The 13,580-nt window shown below is 46.9% G+C and overlaps 2 protein-coding genes across 2 annotated transcripts; both read right to left on the reverse strand.

The window, feature by feature from the left end:
* Positions 1 to 104: 104 nt before the first annotated feature.
* Positions 105 to 1,790, reverse strand: LOC131215577 (uncharacterized). Its single transcript, XM_058209969.1, has 3 exons — positions 1,682 to 1,790; positions 1,502 to 1,619; positions 105 to 1,425 (listed from the first exon to the last, which is right to left on the reverse strand). Exons 1-3 carry the CDS (start codon positions 1,788 to 1,790, stop codon positions 105 to 107), a joined length of 1,548 nt encoding a protein of 515 aa, XP_058065952.1.
* Positions 1,791 to 2,253: 463 nt separating this feature from the next.
* Positions 2,254 to 8,533, reverse strand: LOC131209537 (FMRFamide-related peptides). Its single transcript, XM_058202629.1, has 2 exons — positions 7,927 to 8,533; positions 2,254 to 3,961 (listed from the first exon to the last, which is right to left on the reverse strand). Exons 1-2 carry the CDS (start codon positions 7,940 to 7,942, stop codon positions 3,015 to 3,017), a joined length of 963 nt encoding a protein of 320 aa, XP_058058612.1. The 5' UTR covers positions 7,943 to 8,533; the 3' UTR covers positions 2,254 to 3,014.
* Between the last annotated feature and the right edge of the window lie 5,047 nt (positions 8,534 to 13,580).

Below are 13,580 nucleotides of genomic sequence, written 5' to 3' on the forward strand. Positions count from 1 at the left end.
TTACCCATCCTCGACGATTGCGGTTTCTACGTTTATCCCAGGATTGCTACGTGATACTCCTGCTGTGGTTTAGAGTTACCTCATGTGTGGCGCCGGAAGCTACTTTAATCGCACCGATCTTCGGCCACTCGGTAGATGGTGTCAAACACTTGTCGGGCCAACCGCAACTGTGACGCTGAATACAGCGCGGGATGGTACAGATTGCTAGCCGTAGCGGCGGTGCCCCCCGGGATGGTAAGTTCTTCTTGATCAATGGAATCTCCATCGTCGCTAGCGGAGGGAACGTGCACCGTGAGGTTAGCTTCACTCGGGTCCACACGTAGTGACACCACGCGAATGCTGTGGTCAGGAAAAATGCCCAACTCGAACAGATACTCGTAGAGCGTATGCGAAGCATTCGATAGCGCGTTGGTCATATGAAGAAAACATGCCCGATTCCTCAGCTTTCCCGGGTGCTCCTCGAGGGAGCTGTACCTGTGTGGGCTGAACCAATGGATGAAGCTCCCCCGGGACCATAGGACGAAACAGCAATCGAGTGCTACGATGAGCAGTGCCGTCCAGGATGGGAGAAGATAGTTGATCGCCTCTTCAAAGCGCTTTCGTTGGCGATGATCAAATTCTGATGACCAGCGGTGCAGATGATAACCACCAAATGAAAACTGTGTGCCGTTCGTGGTGCCCAGAAAGGCGGATATTGGTTCAGCTACTCTCATGGTGTTTGGTACCCGTTTAAAGCAAGCATTCAGCAGTTTGTTGTCCCAGGAACTGGGTCTAGATCGATCCTTTTGCTGTAGCACGTGAAACGCCACTTCTAGGGATCGTTTCAAACAAGGGCGCGCTAGATAGATGTTACCGTGCAGTAATGCATCCATCGGTCCGGCCAGTTGCATTCCTACGGTGGTTTTCATTTTCCAAACGATCTTTACAATGTCGCCATCGTCGATCGATTGCAAGATGACGTTCGAGAGCAGGTATTTGGTGCGCTCGGAGAAGCTGTACGATTCCTGCACGAAGCTCAACATCGACCGGAGGCGGCTAAAGAACATCAAAGTCGGTAGACCTGCCAGTTGTGTGGTGTAGAAGTAGTATCCGGTCAGCAAGCGACGGACTAGAAAGTAGTTAGTGCCACACTTCCAGATGGCCGCTTTTCCACGTTTGATCCGGTCCAACGCCTGGTGTATGGTGGGCCGGGAAGGTTTGCCTTTTTCCTGCACCGAACCGAAACGTCCTTTGATCAGGGTGTTTGTGAGACGGATGTTGTACGTTCTGTTTTTCCATCGGATCGGCATTTCTGACAGCAACTCAGACGAAGCGATGGTAGTCTCTAGCTGCACTATCTCTGCGAAGGTGGCTTCAGTCCACCTGGTGGGTGATTTCAAGATAGTGTAGAGATACACGGATATGAGATGCTTCAAAATCTCATCCCTAAAATGAAATCAGATTTGTAAGTAGTCTAGCTATATTGAATCTTCGACATCGCATCAAGTTCCTCATTAGCGACCTTTCTTGATACACCCGTTCGTACGGGGATGTTCCTTTCAAGATGCCAACCTGTTCCGACGAGCAGGTGGGTTGTTGTGCGAAATTTGCTTCAGTTTTCCGATTTGTTTCATTTTCTTCTGGAAAAAGTTTTTTTGGTTGACTAACGAGCGAATATGGAGCATACACAGAAAATGCAAACCTTTCGGTCCGGGTACGTTACCCTGAATTCGATAGTCCTGTTTCGTCACTCTTTCGATTGTTGACCCGTCTGGCAACGGTTCACTTGCACTGTTTCCATGATGAGTCATAATTTAGCTCTATTTTTTACAATTTGTTCGTAACAAGAATTTTGATGTAATCCGCTGCGACGACAGCTACACTCGCAAATACGAGTTTGGTTGTTGCCAAAAGCGGCTACTGAGACGGACGATGAATTTACAATGATTCAGAGCGTAAAGATTAAAACGGTTTCGTTTGAATATTTACTATTGAAATATTTCAGTTTGATCGAAAACTTTCACGAACGCGTGGATTCGACCTAAAATTCAAAATGTTCGTTGGGAACGAAAAACGTCTAAAGCATATCTTTTCGGTGATAGAAAACGTTGCCTATTTCTTTCCTTTTTAGGGAAACAACCAACCGAAAATTCACCCCAATCGGTGGCCGAAAGTTTGGACTACAAAACCAACAGATCAGCGGTCAATAAAGTTGCCAATGAAGAGTAAAATCAGTTGATTACTTTATTTTTACATTTTCCAAGTTGTGAGACCTTTAACACGCACGCACACAGTTGCTCGGACTACAACGACTATGATCATCAACCCTTTTTAATGTACACAGCGGGCGATCGCTCGGTCCGCCTGATCCGCCGCTCCAGAAGAAAGTTCACGCTCCCGCCGGTTTTGTCTTTAGTTTTCTCCCCTAGATGTTTAATGATTTATAATTTATATTTGTATGTATATCTGTATATATTTTGAGTTTTTTTTCTTTTTACTGTTTTCTCTCATTCACACCGACATCCTTGCTGGGAGCATTTTATGCGCGCACAGGGTGCTAGAGAAGCTGTGTAAAGAGTTTTGGCATCTTGCTTGCTTTGGCTTCATTCAACGAACATTATGAAACTTTACCCATTAAAAATGGCGAGACGGAGAGAGTTAATTGAAACTGCGATCAGTGGGTTTGTTAGCTCTTCGATTTGATCTTTTTCCCCTCCACCATTCGCACCGTGCTAGGAAGAAGTTATGTTTTTCGTTCGCAATAAAAGTGCAAAATGAAAACATATTGTTGATACCAGCCTTTGAGGATAGTTTCGTCGTTGGTAGGCGCACCATCGGGGCCTCCCCATCGAGGACGGCCGCCACCAAGGATTGCCTTCGTTAGGTTATGTATTATCCTTAATGTTTTTTTTCTATCAACAATACGCCATTTTGCACCGTGAAACGTTTTGATTCGAGCGCGACAGCACGGTTCGGCATTCTATGTCATGTTTTGCCCGCGGAGTTCGGAGTTGTGCCTTCCGTCGGGTTGCTTACTACTTTTCGACGACGAAAAGCGGGACCCGCTCGTCAGGGGCCGATTCGGTTTCTCTCTCCACCAGCGCGTCCTGTGGCTGCAGCTTGTCGAGTAGCTCTAGCAGATTGATTGGTAACGGGTCGTGCTGTGCCACGGTAGGGTTCACGGCACCACTGCTTCCCTCGACCGCAGTTTCGTTCGGTGGCCGATCGGATCGTCCGAAGCGCATCATATTCGGTCCAGCACGGACGGTCCGTGGGCCGGGTTCGTCGCTTCGGCGACCGAAACGCATTAAGTTCCCTCGGCCGAAGCGCAGATAACCGGAACCGGAAGCCGCCGAGCGGCGTTTCCCAAAACGCATCAGGTTTTTCGGTGAGTCACGCCGATAATAGACCACTTGCTTCGGTTTAAGTTCACCGGAGTCGGTCACACCGCCTCCAAGCAGCTCCTCAGAGTTGCCAGCGTTGCGTTTGACCGTTGGCTGCGGCTGCCCTTCGTCGCTCTCTCGCTGCTCCAGTTGTTCCGTCGACGTGGCGTACTCTTTGCTCAGTTCGGTCTCATCATCGCGCGGTTCCGGCTTACGGCCAAAGCGCAGAAAGTTCCGATCGGGACGCCCAAAGCGCATCAGATTTGATCCGGCTCGTCCGAAGCGCATAAAGTTCTTGTCCAGTGCGCTACGGCGCCTTGGCGCTCCGATGTCCGCCTTGGCGCTCCGCTTGACGGCCATCGGCCACAGCCAGTCGCCGACCAACTCTCCGGATGAACCGCCCGACCAGGACAGTTCGCCATCGTTCGCCGGGCCACGGGCTACCAGTGATGGCCATAGATCAGTGCCAGCGGCAAATGGGCCCGGCTGGGGGTCGGCCAGTCGGGAGTCGAGATCGGCACGGGCAAAATGGTGACACAATTGGCACACGGCGATGGCGAGCACGACGTACAGCTTCATTGTGGCGCTTGTGTTGATTTCTGGAAATACAGAGAAAGGTGAAGAATATTGGAATTAAAAGGGTTGGATTGCCTGTTCCTTACTGATTTCCAGAAAAGATCGGCTTACGACCAAGTGGAGCGTTATTATTTGGTGTGTCGGGTCGTTCGTTTTGTTTAAAAAGTTCATCTAGTCAAGTATAATATAAAACCAATCATAAAAAAATTACATTACATATTAATTACAAATTACATTCAACTTGATAATTTGATGAAAAATTATAACTGGATTTTAATTATAACTGTCTGTTAATCGTCAAAAATGTTTTCAGTGTTAACGTATTTAACATTCTTATTCCAAACTCGCTTTGTTATTTTGTTTCAATTTAAGACAATAGCAGAATGCCTTCCCCGTCTATTGTAAGGCCAAAGTCCGTATGAAAAAGTACCACCAAAAAGTCAAAACGGTACACTCGGAAAATGTCTCACTTCCGGATAGCCATTCTGTCGGTACCGGATCTCATCAGCGCCACAACCTTAGGCAGGAAGTGAGCAGGAATTCGTAGGCCAAAGGAAGTGAAGAAGATAAATATGAATTTAATTATGTGTGCGCGATGATTCTCCTTCCGCTTCTGCCTTGGCAATCGTCTACCGCCGAATTATTCTTCCGATTGTTTCGGACTTTTCGCCACCTTCTTTATGGCGCCACAAACCCCGTTTTTGGGGTTATGACGTGGAGCTTTCTAGACCACCGCCTCCATTCGAGGAAGACAATTGTTGAACTTTGAGTACATGTTAATGAATGGACCAGGCTATCCATCCGGGAAGCCGGATGAAAGGGCGCTGCTATTTTGGGTGGTAAGTTTTTCTTCTTCTCTACGACGATGCTTTGGTGGGTAAATATGTTGAGAAATTTTACAATTTAGCAGCACAATTCAGATTAACTACACTCGCTGCAGTGACCCGGTTCGCTAAGAGTCAGGATGAAAAACGCGAATGGGTTGAGCATTACATTAAAAACTTTGGTCTTGGAATTCGAATAATCATGTATTTTACCACTATAAATAAAATCGAACATCTTTAATGGCAATCATTGGCAGTACGTGTCTATCGTTTTAAAATAATTGAAATTTTATATCTAATTAAGCAATCCATTAGTATGAGTAAGTAGTTAAACCAATGACACGTATCGAATGAATTTATCTTTTTTGAAGCTTACACAATGTCACTGATAACGATATCCCGTTGGGTGTCATTGGAGAAAATAATTACCCTCGCATAAATCAGTGGCCGTTCGTAAGAAAAGGCTGCGGAGGTTTGCTGAAGTATGTGGCAATTAAAAGTTATGCTAGTGCCGGATAGTGTCATGATCAGGATGATAATTTATCGTTTGATGAATCACTCTATGGCACAGAAGTTATACGGCAAAATTACTCTAGTGATTATCAACTTCGATTGTAGCTTTTCCTAGCCGTTGTAGTAAGGTAGCATTGGGCCACTCGAGACATGCGTAACTGAAACACTCGACGGACCAGAAGGATTAATTTCTAAATTACCAACCGCACAACGGTGTTCCAGATTGCAACTACGACTACAAAACGGATGGACGGAATTAGCAAACACCTGACACATTCCGGATGTCCCTGTATTTCCCGACCTTTTTTATGCGGTCGACCATGTCACGTGATCCTTTCCAGAACGAGTAACAAGTGGTTTCTCCGTCTATAAACGCTCTCTGGCCGTGGCACCTTCTGTGGTTTGCATTGTGGATCCGGTCAGCTTATTTTTCGTGGAATGCACCATGAAAAAGTCCGTACCGGAGGATGGTTCGGTTTTCGGTTTCGGCCAGAGTCTCATTTCGCACTACTTCTCTCATGTCTGCCACGATTTCGGCGACTGACGTTTGATGCATTGAATAGCAGCATATTTTTTTGCTCCCAGTTTGGTGCTATTTCGGTGCACAATCAGCAGGTGGCCTCGAGGTACGCACCGGCAAACGGCCGCTTCGACCGATTCGCAGATTTGTTTTGTGCCGAATGTGGGAGACCGCAAAAAACCCACCTTCATGTGGTGCTCATCGATGGCCGAATCGAAGCTGTAGGACATTTGTGTAATTAGATATTTGTCTTAGAAAGACACTCAGCCGCTGTTTGCGAATTTTTGTTCGCTTTTTCGCCGTATCGCACGCAGCGAAAAGGACGATTTTTATTGATTGAAACTAGTGCTGGTGCGTTTCGGAACCGCCGGTAAAAGAAACCAGAACGCTTCAAGTGACCGTGAACGTTGGGGCGGTAAAGTTATGTCCAGTCCACCGACTGTGGTGGGGGCTGTTTCCTGCAGCGTGCCTTTGGCGGAAACAAACAGGAAACAAGTGCAACATATTTAAGAAAACTTTATCTAGCTCCGATTCCTAGCGCTTCAAGCAGCTGCAGTCGGTTTCGCTTTTCGTTCGAGATAAAACATATTTTTTCACGCTCCGTTCAGTGGACCGCGGCCCGTGTGAGGCAATTCTTGGGACAAGAAACGTTGGTGAAAACCGAATTCGTGCCGCCGTTTTCTGCTGCCCTATGAATAGATGAACTGTGAAGGTGAACACACATCCTCCGAAATCCATTTGCAGCAAGTTTATGTCTTTCCTAATATTGGCCCAAGGTTGTCTTGGTTTTTTTAGAAGGAACACTGGAAGTGAAAAGTTGAACGTAAAGTAAAGATAACATTGAGGAGTGACAATTTCGATAGACTATGCGGTTCAGCTATCACATCATCTTGTGCATTGTATCATTAAAACTAACAGCTGTGTGCAAATAATTAGTTCTAACAATAACATAATTTGGATAGAAAATAAGGGATCCTGCAAAAGTTACACCGTACAGGTGAGAAATGTTTTAATTTTTCAATATAACACGATTTTTTCCTCGAGTGTAAAGAAGAAGTATATTGGATTATTTATTTTCAAATGTGCTTGTGTTTCAGTGCTCTCAAAAAGCTTGCGTTTTGAGGAAGTTCTTATGCAAAAATTCGGAAAACCTTTTAGTTGATTTGCTCTTTTTCTAACTACAATTTGCTCCTGCAGCGAAAGAACTGCAAGCGAAGCGAACTAATGAGAGGATAGTAAATTCTTAAAGTTCCATCTCTAATGTCTCATATGCCACGCATGCTTTTAAGATTCACGGCATCACAATGCGGCCACTCCGTCGATTATGCAAATCCCGGACCGGATGCCAAAAAAGCACTACACAAGGAAAAGTCTCGTTTGGTCCGCTTTTATTACACCAACGTTTTTCCCGGTCGGACTGCACGCCTAGAACGTCTCCAAAATTGTGTGTGCGTGCGTCACTCTGTTGGCCGTGATTGTAATGGGTCTGGCCGAAACAAAAACCAAAAAAAAAAACCGCCCAACTTTCTCCTGACACGGTGGCGTCAGAGTGTCCAGAGAGCAGCGCGTAGCGGAAGCAACCCAGGATGCACCGCAACGGCATGGCGTTTGCCAACTCAAGGGCTCAATCAATAAATCATTCAGCAATAAGGTGGACAAAGCACCCAGGCTGGCCAGCCAGGCCAGATCCGTCGGGATCGAGTGTGTGTCTGGTTTTCTTCGAGCCATCCCGGTGTGTGAATACCGCAAAAAATACTAGAGCGGAACGGCATAAAAGCGGCAACGTGCCTCTTCCTTCCCGAAAAGCCACACCAACTGCATCTTCGGCCCGAGCAAGTCCTGCGTGACGCAATCTGCGTCCGTCCGGTCTTCCGCCGGCGACCGTGCGTATTTTTGGCACACACGGCCCGAGGCACACGCGGAATCGAGCGAAAGAGGGAACCAAGCCCTAATCACTCGCAGACGCACGGCCAGATTTGTCCTAATTTTTTGAGTAAACACGCGCACCGCGGGAGGGAGTCCGTTCGCTCCTCGCAAAATTAGCACTCCGGCGTTGGGTTGTGAAAACTTGTCAATTGTCAATTACGTGGCTCGTCTTCTCTATCCTGGGGACGGCGTGGACGACATTTACCAGCACGTGGGAACATTTCGCACGATCCTCAGATTACAGCAGCGGCTACGGCGTTTGACCGTTGTTCAGGACGTGGACGACGGACGAGCATTTGTCACTCGCGTGTCTCACTGGCATGCCTCACGCGCTCCGCACGAGCCCGACGGGATCACTGTTAAGCCAAACATGACGGTTTGGCCCGTTTCGTTTACTCGGTTTTTTGTTTTCGGCCGGTCTCACTCTGGCCCCCTTCAAACGACACTTTGGCGAACTTCTTTACAGCTCGTAACTCGGGGATGAACCCACGCTCGACGGAAATTGAGTCGTAAAAAAGCCAAACCGTGGCGAAGATGGGCAAACCAAAAACACGATGCACTTTCACAGGCACGCGCTTCACTTCCGGTCCTTTTGCACTTGTGTCTCTGTATTTGAAACAGTTTCCGTTTCCGGCGCTCGCTCGGCTACGATGGAGACGCCAAGTCTACCGACGCCGGTCGTCTGGCAGCGTGCGGAGGTTTTTGAGTTACGCTTTCGCCGTTGAACTGAACTGCGTCTTTCTCGCTCGCCACGGTCCTCGTATTTGCGGCCCTAGGATGTGCCGCCTCCTGGCAGGCCTTGTGCACTCGTGTGCTCTTCCGGACGGCTACTGAAAGCGCCACGGTGCCCACCGTGGCTTTTTAACATCCGCCGGCTTCGGCACTGCGTGCTACGCACACAGCCACTCACGCACGCAACCAGTTCGCCAACCAGGACCCGAAACGTCCTCGGGTGGCGCTCCGTGTGGGACGATATGGTGGCAGCGAAAGCTTCGCGATTTTTTTTGCTTTCTTCCGCCTCGCGGTCTGGCCGATGGTTTGGCCCCGTCCTGTTTCGGTTCACACGAGCGAAGGACATCGGCGTGCGGTACGCGTGTATGTGTGCACTGTATTGGTGATTCTTGCACCGTTCGTTACTTCGATCCGTGATCTTTTTTTGATGATCGTACGTTGGCCTTTTCTCTACATTCCTCACGCCAACGATCGTTCTCAATAACTTATTGGGAGAGACGTATCTAATAGAACTAAAATAATCTCACATTAATAATAATCTAAAATAATCTCACATTAATCGACAAAAGTTCTATTTTATATGTTTATTCAAAAAATTCTTTAAGCATTCTAAACATTACATTTCCTATTATTATAGAAGACATAATTCTCTTGCCGGTCGTTTAGTAACTGAATAGACTAAGGTTTTGAAAATATTTTTATTTAATTCTAAAATAGTGTAGAAAGCAAATTTATTCAACCATTAGTTTGGTCTCAATTCAAATTATTTTATAAGGCCACTTGACCGTATAAGACCGATGGATCGGTGCAGCGTAAACGGGTGATCTAAGGGCGGGCCACTATAGTACAGTTATTTCCTTTAAATTTGACCGTCGGAATTTATGCACTAAAAACCTCAAATTATAAAAAAGGCCCGTTCCGCTAGGTTTAAAAATCAAACACCGTTCCTTATTCGTAAATTATCAACAAGTTTCCGGATGTCCTTCAGGTACGAAGCCACGGCAACAGCATCCTGGTACTTGTAAGCTCGGTAGGGCGCCAGACCGCCATTCCGTGACTAGTTAGGTTAAGTAGTGCCTCGCGGAAGAGCGTAATGTTGCAGGCATTTAAAAAGAAATGGTTTAATGTAGAAGACATATAAATCGGACGCCCTCGGTGCGTTACATGTTTTCAATTCGCGATTGCCAAAGAAAATGGTGTTGGAAAAAGTGTCGCAGTGTGTGGGAGTGTGTGGGGCAAGTGGCACACTCTGTATGAAACGGGTGTAATAAAAAGCGAACGGGCCAACGCGGATGAGATCAGAATCGACCGAATGTGCGTTGTGGACTTTTCGGTACGCCCACCAGCAGCAGCGGGGTTGCATTTTGTGGCGCCTTGTCGCAAGGAGACAATAATGCAAGGGACCCACAGTCTGCCATAGGGAAAACGGCTGTTTGCCGTTCGGGTTCGGAAGGATCGGGATCGGCATTGGCAATAAAAATGGGATTTGGCTTCTGCTCCTGCCAAACGCTCGTCCGCAAATGGGTCATTGTAAAAACTATGAAGCCAGCTCCTATTTCCAATCGTTGTGTGGTGTCGATAATCGAATCTTATTGATGCCGCCTAAAAGGACCACAGTGGGGCGGACAGAATTTATTTGCTTTAAATGAAGGTAAATTAATTTTAAGTTGGGTACTTTTAGCGATCATTTTAATTAATCCTTATGTTTTGCGTTTTAAATTGAAACCGCAACAAAAACCATTTCGTGGTATCCTGGCCGCTCCAAAGCGGCAGACAGCATCCAGCTAAGGGTAGTTTTATGGCCCCGATAGTCCTTTAATAGCATCCGGCCCACAGAAAAAAACGTGCATTGTTTAGAGACGATGGAGAATCAACATAAAAGTCATTCTCATCCACTCTTAACCACACCGGCCCACCCGAATATGATGGGTTCGAGGGCCCGTTAAAGTCTAAAAAAAATGCCTTCCACTATCAGTGATTCGGTGGTTCCTTATGCCTCTATCGTGCTAGTGGCCAAGATCGGTGTGTCACGAGAGAAACTTCAACTGAATCACCGAAACAAGAGTGAAAAAACCCGCGCGCCGCTCGTCTAGTCGTTGAGTCATTGAAATGGGTGATTTTTTACTTTCATTTGCTCATTTTTCATGTCCCAGCCGCGCTCACTATTACTGTCGGTGGTGGTGGTGGTGGTGGTGGCGGGTACGCCGTGAGTGTCCGTCTCGCGTAAGAAACCGGAGACGGAAGGACGAAAAAAGTGCCCCGGGACAACAACACACAAGCAGAACGTTTCTCAGCGAAAGAATGCCACTTCCGAGGGCTGCGACCGAGAAACCAAATTAATAACAAGCCAGCCCGCAGAAGGAACAACAAACAGTGGACGCATTGAATGAAGGAATTATGAGACCCGTAATCACACATATACACACAGCGCACACACAGAGTGGCAAGTTAATACAGTAAAATAAACCAACAAACCCCCCTCGATGGTCTGATGGTCCGTGGGCGATTGTGATATTTTTGGTCCAGGCAAATTATTCCTTTCTTTCGGTTCCAGCCTTGATCGGTTTCAAGGTCTAAACATGGACGCAAAAAGTTCCGATGGGACTCGGCCCGCAATAGAAGACCCCGCTCGGAAAACGCTTGGGTGTAAAGCATTGTAAACTACTAAAACTATGAAAATCAATTATTGAACCGGCTAACCGACCGGCGGCCGAAAACAAAAAGGGGTCTTTTTAATCTACTACAAGGATGCTCTGGTTTAGCGGTCCCCACCATCCTGCGGTTACCGGTCGGGGGCTGTCCGTGGTCAGGGCTGGGTCAGTGTGTAAAGAATCGTAGGTCATCACTACAGACGCGCAGCCTGACCCGGGGTTAGTTTGCCTTCCATCAGCCTCCTCCGGCAGCCAATTTATCTGTGGCCAGCTTCCCTGCGCCATTCGCATCGTCGACCTTCAGCGGATCAGCCAAATATCCTTTGCCGAAGGATAGGGATATAAAAAAAAAACACGAGCGGTCAACGGTTGGTCGATCCTGATAAGCTTCCAGTAAACCTCGTATAAACGGCATAGCTGGCAATCTAATAACTATCATGAACTCTTTCACGCTTCGGAATTCTTTGGTGTGTCCTGTTCTAATTTTAGTTGCCAACAAAGCGATATGCTCTCGTTTGAGATATGAAACAATGTGAGTCCGTCATGGATCATCGTCATCGTGTGTTGGTGTTGGGCGGCGAGCATATTTTTAATGTTTGCTCTACCCATCGTATGTTAAGACTTGAAGCCCTCATTTATTATATTTTATTTTATATTTTATAATTTTTTTTTGTATAACAAAATTGATTAGTTTCACTCACAAGCGATGGTTAGCTCGATGAACTAAATAAACACAATGAAAAAGGGCGGAAATAGGTCGCAGCTCTCCCACCGACGAAACGGGTGGGTTTGATTTTTTGTGTGTGTTTAGATCATCCTCTCCCCAGATCAAGTCAGGTGTTGGAGATAATGGATGGTGGCGAATTTGTTTGCTACGTCGCCGTGTTGTCGTGGCTTTTGGCGTCACACACCGATCCATCATCGGTAAAAATCTTGTGTTTCATTTTGTTTTAATTAAAACGTTTCCATCGTGTCCTTTTTCTGTGTCGTCCCAGGGGGCGATCCCGGCCATCGTCCATGCGGTTACAGTGAAGGGGCATAATTTAATGGCACGTGGATATCTGGCATCTAGCAACCCGTACAGTCTAAAATTGGGATGTGGACGACAAAGAACCTGCAGCCTATGGAGCGATCTAGTCGCCATCGGCAGGGTTTGATTAAAAATCGAACAATGAGCTAACATTTCGAAGTAACTTCTTTGCGCACTTTGTTGCTAGGATACAACATTTCCATGCAGATTTAATTGGACGTAAAAAATGGTGCTCGTTAGTTGGTGTGCAGCCCCCGGCACTGTAGAAGGTTCGGAGTTCAGCACGTCATCACACCTGTTCCGCAGCACCAACGCAAAGTATCGGGAGCAAAGGTACCGTTCATTAGTTAAATTCTCTAAGGATGTTCCTCGAATGGAGTCGGCCCGGCGCTCGGTCGAACGCTCGGTTCCTCTCGAGTGGTGTCACGTCGTTTCGGTGGGCGAGTAATGTTTCCAAAATTTATGTCCCACGAAAAGTGAGCCAGCCGACCGTTAGCACTGGGCTCGGTCCCTCCGGGGGACCGTAATTGGTGGAGGGGTCATCAGTGTTGCGTTGGGTTGCGTTAGAAAGAAAAAAAGATACCACCACCCTCCAAAATGCAACAGGTATTCTGGTGGTCCGACCTGTTTTCGGGTTTGTTTGGCAAAGCGCGAGTGGTCGCACAATGACGCAACTGGAGTGACTTGTCCTGCCGCTCCACAAGGAATGGCACACGGACCTGTGCGTGCGTAGTCCGCGTTGAAGTAGTTCGTTCGTAACGGGTGCACACATTTGCAACAAATTGAGTTTTCAATAAAATTTACGACACGCGGCCCGGTTGGGGCCAGCGCAGCGTGGTAATGGCCCACTGCGCGGTTGCTTCCTCGAGTCTGAAATATTAGTAAACTGCTCATTTTCGCCAAGCATTATCCAACCACAAAATAGTAACGTGAGCCGGAAGCTGATTCGGTTCCGGGAGGGCTCCTGTTGCTGCTGCTGCTGCTGCTGAATGTTCCACAACAACTACGGCGGTACGCTTCATTAGCCCCCGGGTTGGAACCTCGAATCAGCTGCAAAGCGTCGTTTGAAGAGGGTGTTGTTTTTTTGCAAACGTACACCGTGGCTCCCTTAGCCCCGTGTCCGGATATAAGGAATCCTTCGGATCTAAAATAGCCAGAAAAGCAAGGTGTTCCACCGCATAAGCCACCGTCGAGGCATCCTCTAAGAAAGTAATGTTTTCTTTAAGTTCGTATCTGGAATCCTTTCTGCCTTTAAATGTTGGGGCGTAGATTTAATTTACGTAATTTTAATCAATATTTTCGAAAGGAAAATTTCCAAAGAATTTTATAAACGAAATATAAATAAAATTATTTTTGCGATATTTGTGATTACAGTTCTGTTTATTAGTTTAGCGCGTTGAGAAATGTTTTAAGAATCGTGTAGGTTAAAACCATCTGTTTGTTCCG

The sequence above is a fragment of the Anopheles bellator genome, chromosome 1 (genome assembly GCF_943735745.2).
Source record: "Anopheles bellator chromosome 1, idAnoBellAS_SP24_06.2, whole genome shotgun sequence".
NCBI lineage: Eukaryota > Metazoa > Arthropoda > Insecta > Diptera > Culicidae > Anopheles > Anopheles bellator.